At 43.2% G+C, this 25,001-nt stretch overlaps 1 protein-coding gene across 1 annotated transcript in view; it reads left to right on the top strand.

Annotated features, from left to right (window-relative positions):
• LOC140468981 (NT-3 growth factor receptor-like) overlaps positions 1-9,098 on the top strand; it is a 758,188-nt gene extending 749,090 nt beyond the window's left edge. The window contains exon 17 of the mRNA XM_072565139.1: positions 5,378-9,098. Coding sequence (XP_072421240.1) covers positions 5,378-5,563 — 186 coding nt within the window. The 3' untranslated portion in view covers positions 5,564-9,098. The remainder of the gene's footprint in view (positions 1-5,377) is intronic.
• The last annotated feature ends 15,903 nt before the right edge of the window (positions 9,099-25,001 follow it).

Here is a 25,001-nt window from a genome sequence, read left to right as displayed (position 1 = left end):
TTGGCTTTTATGTACAAGTGTCATTGTCGCTGACCTTATATGTGGAACTGGGATTTGGGGTTTGTCCTCCTCTCCCTATAAACTGTTTGAATGGTAGGGTTTGGTGCCTAGCTTTGCTGCTCCTCTCCCTTGTAAAATTGCTGTTGTAAACAGCTGTAAATGTTAACTGTTTTTTGTAAACTGTGTGTTTTGTAATTTGGTTAATAAAATAAAAAAAAATAAAAAGAGGTGATTCCACAAGGTGGTGCAACATCAAGGGTCGAAGGGCCTGTACTGTTCTATGAGTATCAGATTCTGAAGAGCCAGTACTCACATCAAGAGCTGTCCATGTGTAAATAAAGGGTGATGGGATACTGGCCTCTGTGGAGTTATTTCAGATAATTAAAGAGAAGAGTTTTCCGAGGCTTGTTACAACTCTGGGTTGAGGAGATGTAACTATTTCTTCTTCTTTCTCCAGTGTTTGCTTGACCACAACAGATTGTTGAAGTTAAAAATAGTTGCTGTATTGACAATTCAGTCTATGTTTTGCTCTATACAATCATAAAGATTTTGAAAAATAGGTATTCTTGAGTTAAACACAATAACAGTTAATTTTTCTGCTAAAATCCACTTGGGTAGAAAATATTATGAACCAGAAAGTGCTTCTCAGTAATGTGAACAAACACATTCCAGAGCATTCAGAAACATGCAACTTTGGAATATCAGCGATAACTTGGCCAATTTAAAATGGCAGATTTTAAAAATAAAACAAATCAGTAAAGATTCACAGATTGTATATCTGCAGGCTCTGCTAAGATGTGATAGTGTCAGTGTTGGACTGGGGTTACAAAGTTAAAAATCACATAACACCGGGTTACAGTCCAACAGGTTTGTTTGAAAGTGCTTCTGCTAAAGCAGTTGCTTTGAAGTTGTCCGTTTTCCCTGGAAACTGCTGTTATAGGAATCCATTGGTTTTCAGGAGGGTGCTGTCTGCTGCAAGGCTGGTAATGCGCTTCTGTTTCTCAGTGCTATAGAGGTTGAAGCTTAGTCCATATATTGTGAAGAGAGCTGCTCACATAGTGGCGTGCGTGTTTGCTGCTCAAATTTAAATTTGAACATTCACACAAAAGCTTGGATCACTTAAGTTATTTCCATGTTGTTTGCATATTCCAGTGAATATGGACGACAACGTATGTCGCGCAGGGCTTTCCTTTAGCCATTGCTCAGGGCCAAAGTGATATTTTTCATGGCCTAGCCATGAATGATTCAGCCTCCATTTTGAGATAGGAAGGCACTTCACAGAATCAGGGGAAATGTTATAGCATACAAGGAGGCCATTCAGCCCATTGTGTCTGCTCTGGCTTTTCAAACAAACATCATTACCTTTGACCACTATTTCTATCCAAATTTCTATCCCAATTTTTAAAAAATAAAAGTTCTATATACAAGCAGCCAATAAAATTACAATTTAATATTCAAATACTCATTTACTAGTGCAGACCTTTAGTACTGCTGATTAAAGCACATTGTGTCAAAGCTACTTGAATTTAGTGGGACACTTTGCAAGAATGTCTATTCAAAGGGAAAAGCAACATTGGTACTGTATGAGAGGAGAGTGCAGATTAGCGGTCATGTAGTCTCTCATTGATAGAGGTGTTACCACGGAGAATGCACCCATTAATGTTGACTGGCAGTTAGCTACAGGCTTTTTTTTTCACATTTTAAATCAAGCACATTGACGGTGTTTGGTCAGGCCAGTGCTCTGAGACACGATCCAGCAACTAGCTCTCACCTATTTTGTTGAGTTGAAACAGGTGCAGTGCATGTACGTGTTCTTCCCTTCTGTCTCATCTCAACAAAGTAGATGATGGCTATTTGCTGCTTCATGTCTCAGAGCACTGATCTGACCAAACACGGTCAATGTGTTTGCTTTAAAACTACACAATTTCCCAAACATGCCTCTGAAATTTAATGCTACATCATGAATCTTTACCACAAGCAGCAAGGGACCCAAAACTGAGTCATGTGAAACACCACTACAAGTCACTTTCCATCTGCAAAATTATCCATCGACTATGACTCTTTGTTTCCTCTCAACTTCTCCAATCTTCTGTCCTCATACTGACATCTTCCCGATAACTCTGAATTAATGCTTCCCTCAAGCTTCTTCCACTCTACTCCGGAGGGTTTTTCCGCTCACGAAAAGCTCTTCTGTCTCCTTGAAATCTTTGCTGCTGTCTGCCTGTCCAAAACTGTATCATGGAGATCTGATACATGGAATACTAAATTTGAACATTGCTGAAAAAGAGCACATTTTGTCAAACCTTGTCAATTTGCACTCATCAGGCCTTTTCACGGGAATTGGACAGCTTTTGCTGAATAATCGTGAATATGCAAGGAATTATGTTGACAGCCCAATTCGGATTGGGCCTGAGGAGCAATGAAGAAGGGTTGCTGAACCTGAAATGTTAACTCTGATTTCTCTCCACAGATGCTACCAGATCTGCTGAGCTTTTCCAGCAAATTTCTGTTTTTTCTTGTTAAGTTTGTCCGTCAGGCATGGGGTGCACTGTGGAGTTTATACATTTTATACACAGGGTCCTGTTCTTAGAAGATGCAAAGTGCACACACTGCACCTGTTTCACTTCAACAAAATAGCTGAGAGTTATTTGCTGGATCATGTCTCAGAGCACTGGCCTAACTAAACACCATTAATGTGCTTGATTTAAAATGTGAAAAGAAGCCTGTAGCTGACCATCAGTCAGCATTGCTTACACCTCTATCAGCAGGTATCCATTTATCCACCAATCAAATGCTCACCTCTTATGCAGTATCAATGTTGCTTTTCCTCTTGCAAAGGTATTCTTGCAATGTGTGTGTATTATAGAATCCCCACAATGTGGAAACAATCCATTTGGCCCATAAAGTCCACACCGCCCCTCCAGAGAGCATCCCAATCCCCCTACCCTATTCCTGCAACCCTACATTGTCCATCTAATCACCTAGTCTGCATATCCTTGGACATTTTGGGCAATTTAGCACGGCCAATCCACCTGATCTGCACATCCTTGGACTGTGAGAGGAAACTGGAGCACTTGGAGGAAACCTACGCCAGCACATGCAAACTCTACATAAACAGTTATCCAAGGGTAGAATTGAACCGAGGTCCCAGTTGATGTGAGGCAGCAGACCTGACCATTGAGCCACTGTGTCGTACATGTATAAATTGCACATGTACCCCCACTGCATTTCGGACTGGCAATCCCAAGTGGTTGATCGTAAATAAGATGGCTATCTACCAGAGGAAGATAAATGGTTTGGTTGAGTGGTCAGAAACAGGGCAAATGGAATTCAGTTCAGGGAAGTATGGAGTAATTCAACTGGGGACAGAAAACAAAAACAAGGGAACATCCAGTAAGTGGGAGGGTATACAAAAGTAGAGAGCAAGTGAGAGACCTTGGAGTGCATGTCGACAACTCTCTGAAGATGGGAGAGCAGGTAGGTAAGGTGGCAAACAGGGCATATGGGATGCATTCCTTCACTGAGCAAGGTGTTGAACACAACAGCCAAGCTGTAATGATGGACATGTATAAGACAATGGCCGAAAGTGAGGACTGCAGATGCTGGAGATTAGAGTCAAGAGTGTGGTGCTGGAAAAGCATAGCAGATCAGGCAGCATCCGAGAAGCAGGAGCATCGATGTTTCGGACAAAGGTCCTTCATCAGTAATGTGGCTGGGAGTTGAGGGGGGGTGGAGAGATAAATGGGAGGGGGGTGGGGCTGGGGGGAAGGGAGCTGAGAGTGCGATAGGTGGATGAAGGTGGGGGTAAAGGTGGTAGGTCGGACAGGAGGGTGGAGCGGATAGGTAGGAAAGAAGATGGACAGGAAGGACAGGTCATGAGGGCAGTGCCGAGTTGGAAGGTTGGAACATATTGCACGGCATCACCTTATCCCAGTTCCAACCTTCCAACTCGGCACCGCCCTCATGACCTGTCCTTCCTGTCCATCTTCCTTCCTACCTATCCGCTCCACCTTCCTCTCCGACCTATCACCTTTACCCCCACCTCCATCCACCTATCGCACTCTCAGCTCTATTCCCCCCAGCCCCACTACCCTCCCATTTATCTCTCTAACACGTAAGCCCACAAGCCTCATTTCTGATGAAGGGCTTTTGCCCGAACCGTCGATTCTCCTGCTCCTCGGATGCTGCCTGACCAGCTGTGTTTTTCCAGCACCACACTCTCAACTATATAAGACACTAGAGTTTTGTCCTGTAAATTTTGTGACCACATTACAGAAAGAACATAATTGCTTGAGTGAGTACAGAGGGGATTTACAAGAATATTGCCAAAGATTTCACTTGAACAGAGGAGGCTGAAGGATGACCTGAAAGAGCTGTACAAAATAACAAAGGGTTTGGATAGAAGAGACAAAAGTAACCTGTTTCACCTAGAAGAGAAGTCACAGATTTAAGGTGATTCATAGAAAGTTACAAAGACACTTCAGGAAAATGGTCCTCACCCACAGAGCGGTGGCTATCTGGAATCATTGCCCTGCCTGGTGGTTGAGGTGGAAACCATCGACTCATTGTATCTGCATCTGGAGTTCTCAAGCTGCAGGTTACAGATTGGGTGCTGTTAAAGGGCATTAGAAAGGGAGGCTAGTTTATTCAGCCATGATGGACTGAGTGGCCTCTTTGTTTGCTGAAACCTTTTTATGGTTCCAAGATAATTGAAAAGGGTGAAGTTTGCAAATGAGAGCAATCAACACACTAGGGGATATGGACCTATAGAAACTGTCAAGGTTGCCTTGCCTGGTGGGACTGATCTTAGAGTGTGCAGTTCTGGATTGGCTGAAGCATGTAGGTGGGATTGGAATGGTCAATCCACAAGACGATTATGTTGTTCCATGAGTTTCATTTATGATGATAAAAGTTGGCGAAGATCTACAGAGGTATCAAGGGAATCCATTTGGTTTAATACACTGACCAGCCAAATGAAAACACAAACATAATGTCTTTGAAACTGGATCAGTTTCTTGGTGAACTGGCAGTGCAGTAGATGGACAGGACAGAATATGGCTGGTCAGTTACTGAAGGGCTGTGATTGAGAATAGTCAGAATGTAGATACTTACAGCAGAAAATGACAGTAAAATCACATTCGCCTGCAACTGTTCTAATTAGAACATTCTTCTGGGACAATTTTCATCGTTCCGTGTCTAATGTGGCGCTCAGGTTCTTGACAGTGAGTGGCTGAGCAGCCAGTGATTATCAATGGCTCCTGTGCAATCTGTAAATGCACTCTTACTTTGTTACCGAAGCCATCTTCATTTAGTACATAACAAGAAAGCGGTTGGAGTTGATTACAGACACTTACTGAGCATTTGTGTCTTGTTGCAGGTGATTGAATGCATCACACAGGGCCGTGTGCTGGAGAGGCCGAGAGTGTGTCCTAAGGAGGTCTACGACATCATGCTGGGATGTTGGCAGCGAGAACCACAGCAGAGGCTGAGTATCAAAGACATTCATCGGATCCTCCAGGCTCTGGGCAAGACCTCCCCCATCTACCTGGATATTCTCGGCTAGTGGTCAAAGTGCACCAGCCCCCTCCTGAATGTACTCTATCCCAACAGTAAACTTCGGCTTCATTTGGGAAATCAACAAAACAAAAGTGAAGTGCCTGCTGTATATAAAATGTACAGTTGTTTCTGAGGCAGTTTTCCTGGTACCTGCACGCAGAAAGCTCCTGTGAAGAAATTGCAAAGGAAGTTTGATTCCAAACAACATCCCTCCAAAGTGGAGACACCCAGTCACCGTATCGCAACCCCATTGTAATGAGGACAGACACCTCTGCCCTGGCTGTGGGGGCGGGGGCAGAGGGGAAAATCCGCAAAGTCATTAGGATTGTGCAGCCATCCGGCCCCTTCGGATGATCGGTTCCGACTAATTTCTTCGCCGTGAAGCCACCTTGTGACGAGGAAGCTTCATCTATTCTTGCGTTGTGGAAAATTTCATCTGGTGAGCTGGCCCTGGCACGAAGCTGCCCTGCCCTCAATGAGGGCAGTGAATTCAGATCAGATCGGGAGCTGAAAGGAATCTGTGTCAAAAAGCATTTGGGCGACCTTTCCGAGTTCACTTATAAGGGATCGACATGTTTGGAATGTTGTAAATCTTTTGCGGGCAATTGCCTGATGATTACAGGTTGCCCGTCTAAAATGAGGGAAGTGTGGCGAGGACACGACTCCAGGGTTGGTTTGGCTACTGAGCTGCAATACACAGTGGTCAAAGGCAGGTGCCATGATGGTTCTTATTGTCCAACCAAGCGCTTACTGTAGATCAAACCTATACTTGGCCAATTCTATACTTTTATTTTGTCAACCAACCGTTATTTCAAAGTTGTTGTCAGCTACCTTGTGTGCTGCAGTTATGATGCTTTAAATAGACGCCTGTATTATCCATCTGTATATTTATACGCAAAAATCTTTTCATATTTACATTCACTTTTATTTCAAGGCTACAACACTCAGCAAAGTTTGAAGAGAAAATAAACTCCATGTTAATTACGTGGAGGCAGGAAGAGCTCTGACCCATTTACTAAAGGTCAAAGAGTGATGAGTCTCAGACACATACACTGAGATCTATCACAGGAAGACAAGGCTAAGTGAAATCTAATCACTGTTTCCTGGTGGGTTTTCGGTAAAATGTTTGTAGACCCTATGTCCATTTGAAATGTATTGAATATTCTGCCAGTGGTAGTGACTGTTCATATGAAACTGGCAATTCCAAGTAGATGGGAGCTCATCGGTCAATGCCATTTTCCACAGTTGGCATTAATCTTGTCTCTGCAGTCAATCTCCTCCGCAGGGGAGAAAAGGTATTGTAATTCACTTCAAAGGAGTGTTGGCAGGTCAAGGGGAGGGCCTTGTGTTAACAGGCTCGAATCCCTCAGTGAAATTAAATTAATGCTCCCCTTGACATTAAAATAACACCAAGTGCAACTGGGCATGGCTACAGAGCCATCAGCCTAGTCAATTGGTCTTTGTCTGATGTTTGTGTGAGCTGAGGGAATCGTAAATTGCATAGACACCTCTCCTGCCTCTTCCTGTTGATTGGCTGTTTGGCAACCTGGGCTTTGTCTGTGGGACTGCCTGCCATCCAGAATGGCGCCAAATGCAGACCTGCTCCTTAGCGAAAGGATGTAAAAGACATAAAGATGGGCGTTTGTAGGATATCCGAATGTGAGAATGAACTTTAAACTTACTGAGTGTCACCACTCCTCAGCCACATTGTCAAGTTTTCTGTTAGTAGTTTTGTTCCGAGTTATCTCAAATACTGTGCTCCCAGAGACTGACTGACTGAATTAGCAAAGAATTAATGTTTGTGTTGTAGATGGTACTCTCCAGAAAACTAAAGGGACCTTGAGGTTGCATGGTGGTTCAGTGGTTAGCATGGCTGCCTCACAGTACTAGGATCCCCGGTTTGAATCCAGCCTCAAGTGACGGTCTGTGTAGGTTTCCTCCTGCAATCCAAAAATATGCAGGTTAGATGAATTGACCATGCTAAATTGCACGTAGTATTCAGGGATGTGTAGGATAGGTGCATTAGTCAGGGGTAAATATAGGGGAATGGGTCTGGGTGGGTTACTCTTTGGAGGGTTGGTGTGGACTTGTTGGGCCAAAGGGCCTGTTTCCACACTGTAGGGATTCTGTGATATTCTATGAACCTGCATTGTATCAAAGAAAGCAGTGAGCTGAGTAGACCAGTCCTCTGCCTCATCAATCTCAAGCTACCTTTTTGCATTGAGAAAGCTTTTAACTCCCTTGTCTACAGTTCAGATTCGTACTGAAATGGAGAGAATGCCTTGCTCTGCTATTCTCTCCCATACATGGACGCTTACAAGATGGGCGTATCAACAGTTCAACAAAAGATGGAAGCACTGCTGATGACAGTAATGTTTTGGAAGCCCAGGAGGACATGGTACTGTGTACAAGTAATAGCAGGCACCTCTGAAGGCTTGGCATTATAAACCTCTGGACAAGAACTCAAGGACATAAACTGTGGGGGAGATATGAGTAGCTCTGAATCACTGTGTTCACGCTGCATATTATGGGACCTACTCAACCACAAAGGCTACAGACAGTGCACTCCCTGTTCTCTGCCAATTAATCATTTTGTTTGATGGGGGTGCTCCTGTTTCAACATTACTCCAAAAGGAGCTGAGGTGTTGAAACCCGACAGAATATACTTTGTTTTGCTGTTAACTCACTATGTTTTTAATCTACAGCCAGCTTTGTCATGTTGTTTTCGGCGACAGAGAATTAAGCAACACTTTGTAAGGTTTTGCTGCTATGTATGACCATTCTCCTCATTGCTTCGCCGTGAACTTCCAGATCTGGATGTTCCTGAAAATCAGCTGGTTACTATTTTCCCAGTTACAGCACTTCACCCAATGAACAAAATTGTTATCCTGGGAGTTACGGTTAAATGGCACCGGGATCAAGGATGGGACTGACACTTACTCCAATGAACTTAATTAACAAGAGGGGGAAAAGTTACTCTGGGCAGTTAGTTTGTGTGTGGCATAATCATCAAAGGGTTATTAGAATATTTCTCTTGTATCTCTTGCAATTTTATAAACGCATTTCCAATTTTATTGCAAATGCTGAGCAGAGGAAATAATCATCAATACATTTATGATGCAACAAATGAATGTACCCCAAGAATTCTGGCCCAGCCTCGGGTATGTTCTGCCATATCACAGCTAAAGGACAGTAACGTGAGAATGGGAGAGTGTTGCCAAGCTCCAGCATTTATCTGGTTCAAATCTCCATCAACAGGAAGCAGAATACAATCATTGTCCCTCTTCCCACCTCTCCACTATGTCTCCTGTTCAGAAGTACAGATGAATGGGGTATTTGTATGTGACTGTGCAACTCTAGCATTTTTTTGCCTTGGAAGTGCAGTCAGCTGGAATGCTCATTAAAGACTCATTAATTAAGGGCCCTGTTATTCCATATAGACTGGAATATGACAGTCTTCGCAGTTTGCAATATATTCATCATCCGATATCTGAGTGATTCTCTGTAAATCTTAAACTGATTAAAAGCAGAAAAGTCTAAAAGTGTTTTGTAAAATTCTGAGTAAAAACCTTAACAGAACTTTTTTTTTAACACAGACATGCCGCAGTGAACAAAACTGCAGATAAACTATTTGTTCAGACTTCATAATTGTACTGATCAGGTAGAGCAATCATCTCGATGGATAGAAGGTAAAAGCTTAACACGGTATTATAAATCCACAGCCCTGTGACACTCAGTTAGTCAGTACATAGTAGCCAAACTCAAAGGATTGAGTGACTGTTCTGTAACTCACTTGTAATCATCCCTAGTGTTTTAAACAAATCTCAGTCTCTCGTGTGATAAAGCCCGGGGTATTCCATGTCATGTCAGCCAATGTGAGAAGAAATTTTGTGACAGAAGGAATTAATGCTTCTCTTCATCAAATGATTAATGGGAAGTATATTGCCAGAATACTTCAATAACAAATGCAACATACAGTTAGCATAGTAGAGTCCATCAAACCTGTGAGCACTCATAGCATTTGTGCTTATTGGTTTGGTCGAGAGCTCGACCTCTCCACCACACTACTCGTTCACAAGGAGATGTTACAAAGGGAGCAGTAGTTTATACTCGCTCACCCTACATATCAGGACCTCGCATTCCATCAGGACCTGACTTCAGCCTACTCTGTGTTCCCCTTGCCCCTGCCTGCAGCCCTACCATTGGCAGGCGTGCCTTTAGCCTTCTCACCTTTGGGCTCTGGAATTCCTTTCTTAATTCCCCCCTATGTTTCACCACACCACCCCCTTTAAGACCCTCTGTAAAACCCACCCCTTTGACTCAGCTTTCGGACCCACCTAACAGCTCTTACTTTTTTAGTCCATTTTTATCTGATTACGCCTCTGTAAAGCAACTCGGAACATTTTTCTACATTAAAGGCGCTATATAACTGCAACTTGTTGTTGATATTGGTTTATGTGAGTGAAATGTAAAGTCATATGTGGGCATGAGACCATGACAGTTTTTACCAGTTCTATTATCAGCCACATAATGACTGTCAAATAAAGGCCTTCTGCTCCTCACTTTCACACAAACCTCTTGGGCTGTCTGTCTTTTTGTGTGTGCTTCTCTTTTTAGCTGTCTCTCCATCTCTCTTTGCAAATTGGTTTGAAAATGAGGATACAGTTGAAGTTAGACATAAGACCAAAGGGTTGCAGGATACACTCTTGATCAGAAAGATACTGGGAAAGTGTAGGATCCTCTGACAGAGCGGTGCATGCCAACGGAGAGTCTGAAACAAACCAACGATGTTGCTAATCTCTCAGCCGCTCAGTCAGCAAGCACAGACAGAATGGAAAAGCTAATGTTTTAAGATTGCACCTTTACTAACATCAGCCAAAGTGGGAATGGGAGGGTAGTTAACCTGACAACTGTGTTTTCTTCAATCTTACAAATCTGCAGTTTATAATCTCCTCTACCCTCATGCAGTCTAGACTCACATTGGCCAGATAGCCCTGATCTGTCTTCAGGTGTCAGCTCTGAGTTACCTGGAACTCATTTTCAAACCTGCTTGGATTTCATAGCTGTCCCCTTCACTTCCCAATTCTCCCATTTCCTCAGACTCCACTCCCTCTTGGCTATTAACAGATGCTTTCTCTCTTTAATGTCTCAATATTTGTTTTTGTCACTAGACTGATGTGATCACTCTATATCTTTCTATGTACCGTATATATGTGTTTGGCTTCCACCCCCTCTCTGTTTTTGTCCCTATGCCTGCCCATTTGCCTTGTATCATTCGATTTTAGGGATGGGTCATCACTTGAAAGTTTAACTCCGATGTTCTCCCCATTGATGTTGATTGGCCTGCCAGGGGGCTTCTAGTCTTTTCTCTTGTTGCTTTGCAAAGTAGACAGTGTGTGGACGACAGACATTCAACTAGCCAGCTCGCGACCATCTTCTGAAGGGGCAACTAGGGATGGGCAATAAATGCTGATCCAGCCAGTGATGCCAACATCCCACAAATGAATAAAGAAAAAAAGATGGGAGAGAAAGAATTGTAAACCAACTCGTGGAAGCCATGCCTTCATTGTGAAAAGCATTACAAACTCACTAGGGGTCGTTCTGCTGTAACACATGTTTCGTCAATTGCAAATTTGCTGTAATGCAGTTGACAATTTGCAGATACTATTTGTGAAGCACAAATGTTTAAAACGCATGCTGGCTGTAACGCAATTGCATCACCAATACTTTGAGCGCTGTTTCTAAAACGCGATTTTTCTATAATGCAGGGTTGCACAAGAATACAACCCCATCGCGTTATAGAAGAACCACCTGTATTGGGTCTGGTATATTGGGCATCGGTGATATACTTAACTTGGGAATTCCCTTTGGCATTTCTGGTTCGGATTTCTCCTTCCAAAACTGGAGACAGATTTTGTCTGGCAGCACAGGAACATTGCAGTTTTACTTTCTGAATAGCTAACCTCAAACTGATTGGCGCAGTGCCTTGATTCAGAGGGGCCATTAAGAGTTAATCACATTGCTAGTTCACACTTAGACCAGGTCAAGATAAGGTTTGTGGACATTTAGTTCCATAGAGGTGTTTTAGTGAACCAGATAGGCTTTTACAACAATCAGTAATCGTTGTCCTGGTTCTCATTTCTGAAACTAGCTTTTGAATTCAGATTTATTCATTGAATTTAATCACCACCAGATTCTGGTGTGGCATTTGTATTCACATCCACAGAGCGTTAACTTGGTCCTGTGAATTCTTTTTATTACACCAGAGTGTCCCCCTTTGGAGAAAACATACCTTACTCACACAGCGACGCTGACAATAACCATAAAGTTTCATGTTCCAGGCCTTCAGGTCTCAAACCTCCCTCCCTCCTGCTTATCGGGAAGGTGCTGTGCCTATTACAACCAATGGAAGGAGAGAGGCAGGAAATCTGCACTTATTTAATCAACAAAGGAATACATAATCATAAGTGATATCACAAGGACCATCAGACTCCAACTGCTGCATTCATTGGCACTGTTCTAAATTACATCTCATCTTTCACACAATAAAGTTTTATTGTTATAAAATAAATATGATTTACAACCTATTGGAGGTGGCAGATGGGCTCTGGCAATATCACTCTCAGAACTGATGAGTTTTTATTGGCAAATCCAGGAAAGCTGACATAACAGTGTGTGTTGTGCAGATAGATCAATGTCTCGTGATACAGCCCGACTCTGATGGTCAAGGTTACTGGACAGCAAGGGCTTCAGCAGCTCTACAATGTAAAGATGCTCCATCACCCTGAGACCCCCTCGAGAGTAAAGTGAACATTGTGAGGGAGCAGAATCAGAGAGTTTTCTATTATAAACTACTTCAAAAATGAAATTTATGCTTTGGAATTAAACGTCCCCTAGTTGCACTACGTATTTAGAAACATTTTGGTCTATTAGATTTAATGTCTCTATTGCTGATGCCCTTTAAATGTAATCACATTTATGACCTTCTTAAAGCTTTCAGTGACTAAGTGTCCTTGGACCGTGTGTTTTAAATGTGTTACGTGCATGGACAATTAGCTCATCGTGACAGGAGACGTTGCGACTGTATGACTGCTAGGGTATGGCTTAGAGAACAATCTATAGGTGAATTACACCTCCAAATACATTGGGGTGTCTTTGCTGCCATCACTTTGACTGCAATGGGGTTATAAAGGATGCAGTTGGTAGCTGTCTGGCACAACAAGCACTGGTAGGCATCATCATTTTGTGGTGTCGAAAGAGCCAGCTTAATATGAACTCCTTTGTGTAGAAACAGGGGTTCCGTAATGTTAGTTCTTTTTCAGTTAAGAGATATGGATGTAGTTAACCTTGCTAGCATTTATTGCCCATCTTTAGTTGTCCTTTAGAATGTGTTGGTGAGCTGGAATCCATGTGGAATGGGTGGTGCTGTGCAGAAGGAAGCTCCTGGATGAATAAAGTCCCAGATTGCCATTTTTGGCCACAGTCTCCACTGTACAGGTTGCCCTGATAAGTAACCCACAGAATCTGAGTCCACAAAATAATCTAGGTGTTGTTTCCCCATTTTAAAAGAGCCCACCAACATTTATATTGTAACACTTACTCTTCACTGCCTGATCACCTCTTCAGCACTCTTTGCCATTGCTCTGGGGCGCCTTTACCATCAGTTCCCCTTGCTACCCCTCCCCACCTTTTCTCCATCATAGAATCCAATTCCTTCTCCAGCCCTCTTCAGTTCTGAGGAAGATTCACATTGGATTAGAAATGTTAATTCTGTTTCTCCCTCTGCAGATGCTGCCAGATCTGCTGGGTTTCCCCAACACTTTCTGTTTTCATTCACATTATTCCGCCATGACCTTATGACAACCAATTAAATCTCTTTTAAAATGAATTCACTGTGGCAGAATAGAATTCACAGCAAGTAATTTGTGCATTACAGGATCCCAGAAACAGCAATGAAGTGATGATCCACTTTAGCATTGTTAGCAAAGAAATAATCATTGGCCAAGCCACCAGGGAGAACTCTTTTGCAAAGTGGTCCAGGGATTCATTTTTACATTAACCTGAGCAGGCAGATGTTTCATCCAAATGACAGCACCTCTGAGGGTGCAGATATCCCTCAGTAATACTCTGGAGTTTCAGCCTAGATTGTCTTGTCAAGGCTTTAGGTGTGATTTAACATGTGACTCAGAGTCAAGAGTGCTAACATTGAGCTACAGCTGACATCATGTTCTATAATGAGCACCAAAAAGCAACGGGAGTCAAAGCAAAATTTCACACACAAAGCACAGCTTCCAAGCAGAGATAACATTATGCTAATGTAGACCTATGCCAAAAGTCATTCCTCCATTGTATAATATTATAAATTAGTAAATTAGCAGCTTGTTCTACTGGAGCCAGATCTTTAAAGTTACTTTTTTGTTCTGAAAGTGTGTTTAAATGTTCTGTATTAGTGTAAGCAGAGATATTCAGTTACATTGTACTCTGCAATGTGGAAGCTGCCATCTTTGAAAACCTTTGGAATTATTTTCACCATTCTTTCTCAGAGAATTCCCGGGATCATGTTATGAGCAGTAGGACATTCCAGTGCCGCATTTTTAGACATGGCCCTTTCTCCACCTTTCCAGCTGATAACAGCTGCCAATAACACTATGAATTCAAGAGTATGACAGCCACCTTGTATGCTGGAACCATTCTGTTCAGTACGTCCATGCTGACTCTCTGCAAGAGGTTAGCTAATCCCACTCCTCCACCCTTTTCCATTGGCCCTGAAAAATAGTCCCTCTTTAGCTACATTCCAGATCCTAATGACTCACTGCGTGTGCAATTAAAAGATCTCCTCATCTCTCTATTGTGTCTTTTCCTAATCACCTTCAACTGGTGTCCCCTTGTCCTGATGTAATGGAAGTAATTTCTCCCCTATTCGCTGTGTGTGGATGGATGCCTTGTGATTTTGAACAGCTCGAGCAGATCTCTTCACAGCCCCTCTATCTGTAATGACATCCTGAAAACAAACAGCAGCTACAGGCAACCACTGTCAGCAAAGAGCATATGTTCCTATTGTATCTCTCACAATTTTATAATGTGCTCTGCGACATGTCTAGAGTCAAAAAAACTGCAGATGGTGGAATCCAAGGTAGACAAGCAGGGAGCTGGAGGAACACTGCAGGCCAGGCAGCATCAGGAGGTGGAGAAGTTGACCTTGCAGGTATATCTCTTCTTCAGGACCGGGGGTGGATGTAAGGGGAGCTGCAGATAAAGGGGGTGGGGGTGGGGGTGGGGAAGGGGGGAAGTGGGGTGGTGAAGTAGGGATAAATGAACACAGGTAGAGGGTACAACCCAGTATCCTGCAACAACTCCATCCTATTCTCCCAATTCTTCCAACTGCGCCGCATCTGCTCAGGCGAGGAGACATTCCCAGGTGTCCACCTATTGTGAACAATGTGCTTTCCCCCCTCTGTATCCAGACAGCCCTCCACTGCACCACTTCCTTTCCCAGCTCCACTGCTCTAAACCTCTCCCCCACAAACGCAATAAAGTCAGGGTTCCCCTTGTCCTCACCAACCACCCTACCAGTCTCCACATCTAACACATCATCTTTAAATATTTCTGCTAACTCCAACTAGACACCACCACCAAGAACATCTTCCCTGCCCCACCCCTCCCTGCCTTCCACAAGGACCGTTCCCTTTGCCAATCCTTGGTTGGTGCCACTCTTCCCACCAAACCCCTTGGCTCCTGGTACCTTCCCCTGCAACCATAAAAGATGCAAAACCTGCCAGTACACCAGGCCCCTCACCTCCATCCAGGGCCCCAAACAGTCCTTCCAGTTGAGACACAGGTTCACCTGCCTCTCCTCCAACCAAGTTTACTGCATCAGGTGCTCCAGATATGGTCTTCTCTACATCAGGGAGACTAAATGTAAACTTAGGGCATGCTTCGCTGAACATCTTAGCCGGGCCCACAAGGGTTGACTGGATCTCCCAGGCACCGCCCATTTTAATTCACCTTCCCATTCCCTTTCTGATATGACCATCCTTGGCCTCCTCCACTGCCACAGCAAATCAGACTGCAAATTGTAGGAACAACACCATTTCCTCCAACTGGGCAGCCTACAGCACGGAGGAATCAACATTGAGTTCTCCAATTTAAATTAACCTCCCTTCCCTTTCCCCAACTCCCTTCCCAGCCTCTCCCCCTCCCTTCCATTCCTCTGACTGATCCTTCCTTCAAGTTACCAATGGGATTCATTCCTCCCATAAACTGACCAAGTCATACCCTATACCCATCTTCACCTATCCCCACTTCACCACCCTGCCCCCACCACCCCCTTTATCTGCAGCTCCCCCTTACACCCAACCCCAGTCCTGAAGAAGGGTTGCACCCAAAATATTGACTTCTCCACCTCCTGATACTGCCTGGCTTGCTGTGTCCTTCCAGCCTCCTGCTTGTCTCTCTGGGACATTTCTAAGCAATGAGGTACTTAGGAACTGAAGTCACTGGAGAAAAATAACAGACAGCTTCAAGTCAGGATGATCCCACAAGCAACAATAAACTAAATGAACAGATGATCTACTCTAGTTATTCATTGAGGAATAGATATAGAACGAGAAGCCCATGAAAACTCCATTGCTCCCCTTTAAAGACAATGTGGCATTGTTTACATTGACCTGAAAGCAGACAAACTTTGGCTTACTATCTCAACCAAAGGAATATAATACAACATTGGGAAACAAATAGAAGACAATACTGATGAGGTGATGTGAAGATGGATAGGAGTAGTGAGTGGACTGTAAGCACTGACAAAGACCTGACAAACTGAATGGCCTGGTTCTGTGGCTGGCTCAAGAATAATATCATAAATGCAGTAACTAACAAATGCTTTAGCAGCCTGCTCCTTCACTGAAATCCTAAATCTTCAACTGTGACCCAATCTCAGAAAAGAAGCACTCTCATTAATGGCAGTTAACCTAATGATGGCCTGGTTATTAATCATTCGTCTTTGAATGAATAGTTTTTAAAGGATCCTTCAGCACATGAAAAGAAACTCTCAAATTCCCATTTTGCAGTTCCTCTCTAAGTTCAATATTGACCGTACATTCTAATTGTCATTAAGCAAATGCTAAATTAATACAGAACTCAGTTAAGATGAGCAATTAAGTAAACATAAGGTGAGTTTTTCCAGATACCAGTTAAGAGGTTGCAGACTTACTGACTCTGATAGTCAATGCTACTGGAGGGTTCCTTTCTTTGTTTTTATTTTATTTTCTATCAAGTGTGACACAAGGTTGATTGTAATCCATGCAGAATGGCAGAAGGGAACTACACACTGAGTATACTATCTGATAATATGGTTGGTGTACTGTGAAACTTCTGCAGTACTTTGGAGGTCTAGCGCATGTATCTGTAAAGTTTACTGAATCACACTTGAGAATGCTTATCCAGTTAGTGAAGTTTGGAGTTTTCTACAGGTGCTTTGATATATAGGAAAAAAAAACTCTGCACTTATAGAGTCATAGAGATGTACAGCATGGAAACAGACCCTTCGGTCCAACCCGTCCATGCTGACCAGATATCCCAACCCAATCTAGTCCCACCTGCCAGCACCTGGCCCATATCCCTCCAAACCCTTTCTACTCACATACCCATCCAAATTCCTCTTAAAATGCTCCAGCCCTGGCAACATCTTTGTAAATCTTTTCTGAACCCTTTCAAGTTTCACAACATCTTTCCAATAGGAAGGAGACCAGAATTGCACGCAATATTCCAACAGTGGTCTAACTAATGACCTGTACAGCCGCAACATGACCCCCCCAACTCCTGTACTCAATACTCTGACCAATAAAAGAAAGCATACCAAATGCCTTCTTAACTGTCCTATCTACCTGCGACTCCTCTTTCAAGCACTTTTTATGTTCACCAACAACACAATGTTAAAAAAATCACACAACACCAGGTTATAGTCCAACAGGTTTAATTGGAAGCACACTAGCTGATGAAGGAGCGTCGCTCCGAAAGCTAGTGTGCTTCCAATTAAACCTGTTGAACTATAACCTGGTGTTGTGTGATTTTTTAACTTTGTACACCCCAGCCTAACACTGGCATCTCCAAATCATAACAACACAATGCTCTTTATTGACAATGCGTACTTTTGAAGTGTAGTCACTGATGTAGAAAACAAACTCCTACAAGCAGAAATAGAATAGTGAACGGAAAATCTGTTTATTGAGACTCTGGTTTGGGGGATTGCTGCTCTGGGTATCCTGGAAATAACACAGAAGAATCTTTCACATCTACAAACAAGAGCCTTTGTTTAATATTCCTCCACTGAAAATGTGTTGCTGAAAAAGCACAACAGGTCAGGCAGCATCCAAGGAGCAGGAGAATCGACGTTTTGGGCATGAGCCCTTCTTCAGAGCCCTTCTTCACGAGTCCTTCTTCCTGAAGAAGGGCTCATACCCGAAATGTTGATTCTCCTGCTCCTTGGATACTGCCTGACCTGCTGCGCTTTTCCAGCAACACATTTTCAGCTCTGATCTCCAGCATCTGCAGTCCTCACTTTCTCCTTAATATTCCTCCAGTCAACAACACCTACACTCAGCACTAGCATATTGTCTGAATTTCAATGCCCAAACCTGGAAGCAGGATTGAACAATGAAACCTTCATACACCTAGGTGAACGTGCTACCAACCAAGCTGCTGATCACATTTTTCACCTTTTTGTAACCCAAATAGTTTGTATTTTTGCTTTTGTTTTGAAGTGTTTATGGATGTCAATTCCACTGGTTGAGGTATCTTCCTTGATGTGGTTGGATTGGAATACCTGGCTGGAGTTTTGTTGGATTGATAGGGGTCTCACCAATCAGCCAAGGAGCCCCTTCCCCATTGGTTGTGGAAAGAGGGGAGGAGAGAGTGATCTCATATTGTTAGGTTAAAAATCATACAACACCAGGTCCAACAGGTTTAATTGGAAGCACTAGCTTTCGGAGCGACGCTCCTTCACTACCACCTGATGACGGAGCGTCGCTCTGAAAGCTAGTGCTTCCAATTAAACCTATTGGATTATAACCTGGTGTTGTGTGATTTTTAACTTTGTACACCCCAGTCCAACACCGGCATCTCCAAATCATGACTCATATTGCTAGGTTGAGAGTAGGGAACAGGTTCCTTCCGGTCTGATCAAAATGAATATAAGAAGACACATGAACTTTAATATGAATCAAATTTATTCACTTACACTACTTAATATATGTCAGTGAATCTATTAGCTTAAACTACATAATATACACAATATATCCAAACAAGTTGCCAGGGTTGAAGGATTTGAGCTATAGGGAGAGGTTGAATCGGCTGAAGCTGTTTTCCCTGGAGCGTCGGAGGCTGAGAGGTGACTTATCCCGGTTTATAAAATCATGAGTGGCATGGATAGGATAAATCGACAAGGTCTTTTTCCTGGGGTGGGGGAGTCCAGAACTAGAGGGCATAGGTTTAGGGTGAGAGAGGAAAGATATAAAAGAGACCTAAGAGGCAACGTTTTCACGCAGAGGGTGGTGCATGTATGGAATGAGCTGCCAGAGGAAGTGGTGAAGGGTGGTACAATTACAACATTTAAAAGGCATCTGGATAGATATATGAATAGGAAGGGTTTAGAGGGATCTGGGCCAAGTGCTGACAAATGGGACTAGATTAGGTTGGAATATCTGATCGGCATGGACGAGTTGCACTGAAGGGTCTGTTTCCGTGCTGTACATCTCTATGATCTATGACTGTAAGTGAGTCTCACACTACCTTCTATTTCTCGGGGACTTTAGTGACAGTGGCACTGGGAGTTTTATGACAGATTCCATGACACCTGTCTTGTGAATCCTGATGGTGAACAGTCCAATGAGCAGGGCAAAGTCTCTCATATTAATACTATTCTGAATCTAGATTAGGTGGGGATACCTGGTTAGCACAGTGGCTCAGTGGTTAGCACTGCTGCCTCACAGCACCAGGGTCCCAGGTTCAATTCCAACCTCGGGCGACTGGCTGTGTGGAGTTTGCACATTCTCCCCTATCTGTGTGGGTTTCCTCTGGGTGAACCAGTTTCTTCCCATAGTTCAAAGATGTGCAGGTTAGGTGAATTGGCTATGCTAAATTGTCCATAGTGTTAGGTGCATTAGTCAGAGGGAAATGGGTCTGGGTGGGTTACTCTTCAGAGGGTCAGTGTGGACTTGTTGGGCCACAAATGGCCTGTTTCCACACTGTAAGGAATCTAATCTAAACCAAAGTTATGTGCTGAATCTCCATTTCATAATAACTATAGTATCTTACCAGGTGGCCCCATGTCGACTGCATAAGCAGACAGTTTACACTGTCCCTCAAGGTCAGGCAGCATCCCCCCCTGTCAAAGCAGGCTGGTCTTGTGTTAGATAAAAACTGAGCTAGTTGTGGGATGCTGGAAATCAGAAACAAAAACAGATATTGCTGGAAAGCTCAGCAGATCTGGCCGAATCAGCAGAGAGAAATCAGAGTTAATGTTTCAAGTCGACTAGCTCTTCTTCAGAATTGAGGGTAGCAAGTAAAATGTTGGTCTATATGCAGAAGATAGGTTGGGGGGGGTACGTGGTAAGAAGTAAAAAGTAAATGAATTAGAGCTCAAAGAGAGAGAAGAACAGTTGGACGGAAAAAGGAGTGGATAACGATCAGTCTGGGAGAATGAAGGGCCGCTAAGGGGAACTATTAGTGGCTAACAATGGGTTGTGTGTGATATCAGACCATGTGATAACAAGGACTGGTGTGTGAGGGCTGGTTAGCTCAGTTGGTTGTACAGCTGGTTCACATTGTGATGTGATGTTAGCAGTGTGGGTTCAATTCCTGTTCCAGCTGAAGTTACACTGAAGGACTCTCTTTCTCATACCTCCCCCTGACCTGAGGCAAGGCGATCTTCAGGTGAAGCCATTAGAGCTAGTGAGAGAGTAGCTCTATAGTCTGGTAAGACTAAGGTAACTTTGCATTTAATCTAGCTTCCCTTTGACTTTCTTTAAAAAAAAAGGAAATGTGATTGCTTGGCAGGATTAGTTCTCTGCTCCAACCAATCTAACCTTGGGATATCTGTGTTGGAATAAGAAAGGTTGAAGGTGAGATAACAGCTGGTTCTGGGCCAAGGTTAAAAATCACACAACACCAGGTTATAGTCTAACAGGTTTAATTGGAAGCACTAGCTTTCAGAGCACCGCTCCTTTATCAGGTGATAGTGGAGGACACAATTGTAAGACACAGAATTTATAGCAAAAGTTTACAGTGTGATGTAACCGAAATTATACATTGAAAAATACCTTGATTGTCTGTTGAGTCTTTCATCTGTTCGAATACCATGATAGTTTCACTTCTTTCATGTATAAATCACAAAACCTTTTTTTTAAAAGTTGCATTCTCAAGTTAGCTGTAACATTTGGTGTTAGCTAGACAATATGTTGATATATGTTGTGGGCCAGTGTGAGATGATTATTTAAGTGAATGTGGTTCAAGCAGCACCATAAGCCGTGAGCGCAAAATCTCATCTACTTATGAGTGGTGATTCGTTCCTCTCAGCGTCTTTTATTTTAAACCCAGAGATGCTTCTAGGCAGCATTGAATGTTCTTTTTATCCACCACCACATCACAGGCCTTGCTTTGTTTCCTTTATCCTCCATCACAACATCGCCTGTTTTCCTGATTATGTTACCAATTTACATGCCCCATCAGGGGCAGCTCAATGACAAAACAACTGAGGGAAAGATAGGGAGAGAGGAGGGGGAGGAACTAAATCACAATGGAGTTGGAGGGGAAATAAGGCATTCGATTCCCCCCCCCCCCCTCCCCTCCCCCCCATCTCTGAATTGGTGGAGCCCCTCTGTATTAGATTATAGGCTGGGAATCATTTTTGGGAAACGTCTCTGCTTTAACTTTGTGTCTTACGTGGTTGTTTGTTATGACTTTGCTTTTCCCTGACTAATGGTGAGTGCTCTGCAAGGCCAGGAGGAGAAGTCAGCATTGATGTCAGTATTACTGAGGGCTTAATAAGGATGTGAGTACTGTTCATAAGCAACATGCCAAGATCTTTCATCCCAAGTGTTAATTCGGGCTCAGGCGAGCTCCTGTGTAAAACACACACGTGTTGTTTTTTTTTTCTGAAGTCTTTCTGAGGCTGCTTCACCTGATCCCTTTAGTATTCCTCTCATGCTGTGTGTGTGTGTCTGCGTGTTTGTTCCCCTCTCTCTCTCTCTCTCTCTTGCTCGCTCTCTCTCTCTCTGAATTGACTGACGCAGCTGCCGCAGAGTTGTGGCGGAAATGTAGACATTGCTCGGATCACACTTGCACTGAAAAGGTCTCTTGTTGCGAGACAAGCCAACAAGTGGCCTGCAGTACACCCTGCATCTCAATGAGGTCAGAAGCTGCGAATGAAGAGCGAGTGAGCGAGCGGCTGAGTGAACACACTTCTCTTAATGACATGGTTGATGCGTGTTGTCACAGACTGGCGAATAATTTCCCGGTCATTGCTCAACGCCTCATGACACTGGAATGCGGTGTAATTAGAATGGAATGGATAGCGTTGCCATGTTAAAAATGATATTCTTCTGCAGTTCGAACAGCTGGGGTGCAAAAAAAATGAAAATCATTATGTATGTCCCCACTGCTGAATAAAGCCTGAGGATGGGTTGACAGGGCAAGTGCCCTTCAACTGACAGGGAGTGTTGCCCCCTGAGGTGCCCAGTGATCTGCACTGACATCCAATTTATCTTGCGAGTTGGCACAGTGACAGGAGAATGATATCATTTGCTAAAGACAGGGATCACGTGGCAGTGGTCTGACTATTTTCTTTCCAAAACTCCACTGATAGGCAAACCATTTAATAAGAACAATTATGAACGGCTTCACTTTCAACAGAGCAGACATTGTTAGAATCAATCAGAGCCTGAATTAAACATGACTTTTTTTTAAATGTTGGAGGTTTCTTGATTGCCTGCATAACTGAGGAAAGGCAAATCTGGGGACAGCACACTCTTGAGATGGGCATTAAATAACATGAGTGAGACACACGCACACAGAGCTGAGACATGGTATCAAGCACTGCGAGAGTTGTGACATGGATTCGGTAGAAACAAAACAACACAGTGAAAAAAAAACTTTCATTTCCTAAAGGCAGGGTAAGATTGAGTGGTGTGTTAAGACTTCAGATGGAGCGCTGCCCTGAAGCAATTTCAGAGCTGTCAGGAAATTCAACATCTTGATTAACCTTTGTGCAGTGAGTCTTAGAGAGTGACTTATTGTGATGCATATGCTATCTCTTGCCTAAACCCTCACTGTAACCCCCAGTGTCCCTTGTCAGTCAGTCTGTCAGTCTCTTGCTGTCTGAGGGGACCCACGGAGAAGACAGTCCCAGTTTTCTGTGTGCCTGACCTGGAGGACAGGCTTTGTCAGCGAGTGGCTGAAAGAGAGCTGTTAACTTTGGCCTTCAGTCACCGTGACCCAAAGTTCAGTTCTTCCTCAGCAACATACTCTTAAAAGGATTGTAATAATCCATTCCACTAGATTATCTGGCAGCAATTTGTGTTAAATCATGTGATCCCTTCTTTAAATAATATAAACCTTTCCACTCTAATCTTTAACATCAATAATTTCTGATTTACTCTGAATCTGAATCCTCCCAGCCCTGAAGTGCTTTTTTTTAATTGAAACAGTATGTAGGAGGGTGGCACGGTGACTCAGTGGTTAGCACTGCTGCCTCACAGCACCGGGGACCTGGGTTCATATCCAGTCTTGGGCGACAGTCTGTGTGGAGTTTGTACATTCTCTCTGTATCTGTGTGGGTTTCCTCCCACAGTCCAAAGATGTGCAGGTCAGGTAGGTTGGCCAATGTTAACTTACCCATAGTGTTAGGTGCATTAGTACGGGGGAATGGGTTTGGGTGGGTTGCTCTTCGGAGGGTCGGTATGGATGAATGGCCTGTTTCCACACTGTAGGGAATCTTATTAGAATTGGATTGTATCGTCACATGTACAGAACAAGCACAATTATCCAAACGAGATGGACGGGGAGTATTTTCCTCGATTCCAATTTACACTCTGTATATCACCAAACCATAGTGTTATCAGTGCACAGAAGGATTATTCACCAAACTTGTTTATGGAGTAATAGAGACAGGTAACCCATCGAACCATTGGGACCCTTTAATGAGTAAAGCATGAGATGGGTCATTCAGCGAACATTCAAAACTTTTCAGTGAAGAAAAGATATGGATTACTCCCCAAACAAGCAGTGAGTACACACAGAGATGGATGATCTCACAGGCATCTATTGTTGCTTTTTGATTCAACTTATAGCAACTGAAAAAAGAACTCGAAGAGGAAATAAGCATTTTGCAGAGCTCCCTTGCGCATACCGTTAAACACTTCCAAGCCGTTTCTTTCCAGGAATGCCAATGGGATGTTCTGGAACATAGTCACGACCCATATGCTGAGTGAACATTCAGTACATTGGGTTCTATAGTTGTTAAATCACTTTTTTTTACCGTGGAGTGCTTGTCACATTCATTGCTAGCTTTTTCCTTTTCTAGATCATTGATTACTCATGTCCTACCTCAGAATGGGGCTTGGGGAAGGAACTGAGCAGGTCATTTGGTGGGAGAGATTTCTTCCTGAACCTTTGGCAGTGAGTAACTACAGTGGTCCAAACCACTTCAATGGTTCCTTCTCCACCAGAGGTATCCCATTCCAGGTGCTGCTCTATTCTGCTCCCTCGCAGAACATTGATGCAGTGAATTAGATAGACACGTGTGCACAATAGAGAGAGGCCATTGACATGCTAGGACTGAGGGGAGGGTAAGAGAGCTGTGCAGTCATAATTAACCAAAGCAGGCTTGACTAAGGTCAGAGTCTGGTATGTAATAGTAAACATTGTCAATCGCTAAACAGCGTAGGGCTGAAAACACAGCTTCTCTGGGGATTTCACTAAACATTTGGTGAACTAGCTAAGAAGACATTTGCTGTAGACTTAACATTATTCCAAGTTTCTGTCTATTGCTTACTGTGTGGCTTGTTCATGGCTTCGAACAGCAATAAGTGCCATTTTTTGAAGGGTACACCTTATTTGCCAACTGCTTCATTGCAGGACCCCTAACAGGGGTCAGCTTCATTTTTTTGAGGTCTCCTTTTGAGATTTTCTTGAAGGCAGTTTTTTTAACTTTGTGAGTTGACGTTTGTTTTGATTTTCAGGGCCTACATTTTTATTCTTACTACAGTTTATCAGCTGAACCAGTTTTGTTGTAACATTACCTTTTCTATTTGTATTGGCAGAGTATTTGGAATCCTGAAGAAACAAAGAGAAAAATTCATCAATATCCTTATAATAATCTCCCCATTTAACCTCATGCCACAGCACATAAGGAAATCATTAATTTTCTAGATCAATAGAATTTAAATTACTTT

The sequence above is a fragment of the Chiloscyllium punctatum genome, chromosome 48 (genome assembly GCF_047496795.1).
Source record: "Chiloscyllium punctatum isolate Juve2018m chromosome 48, sChiPun1.3, whole genome shotgun sequence".
Lineage (NCBI taxonomy): Eukaryota > Metazoa > Chordata > Chondrichthyes > Orectolobiformes > Hemiscylliidae > Chiloscyllium > Chiloscyllium punctatum.
The sequence above is the reverse complement of the archived record's forward strand: the minus strand, read 5'-3'. Positions and strand labels throughout refer to the sequence as shown.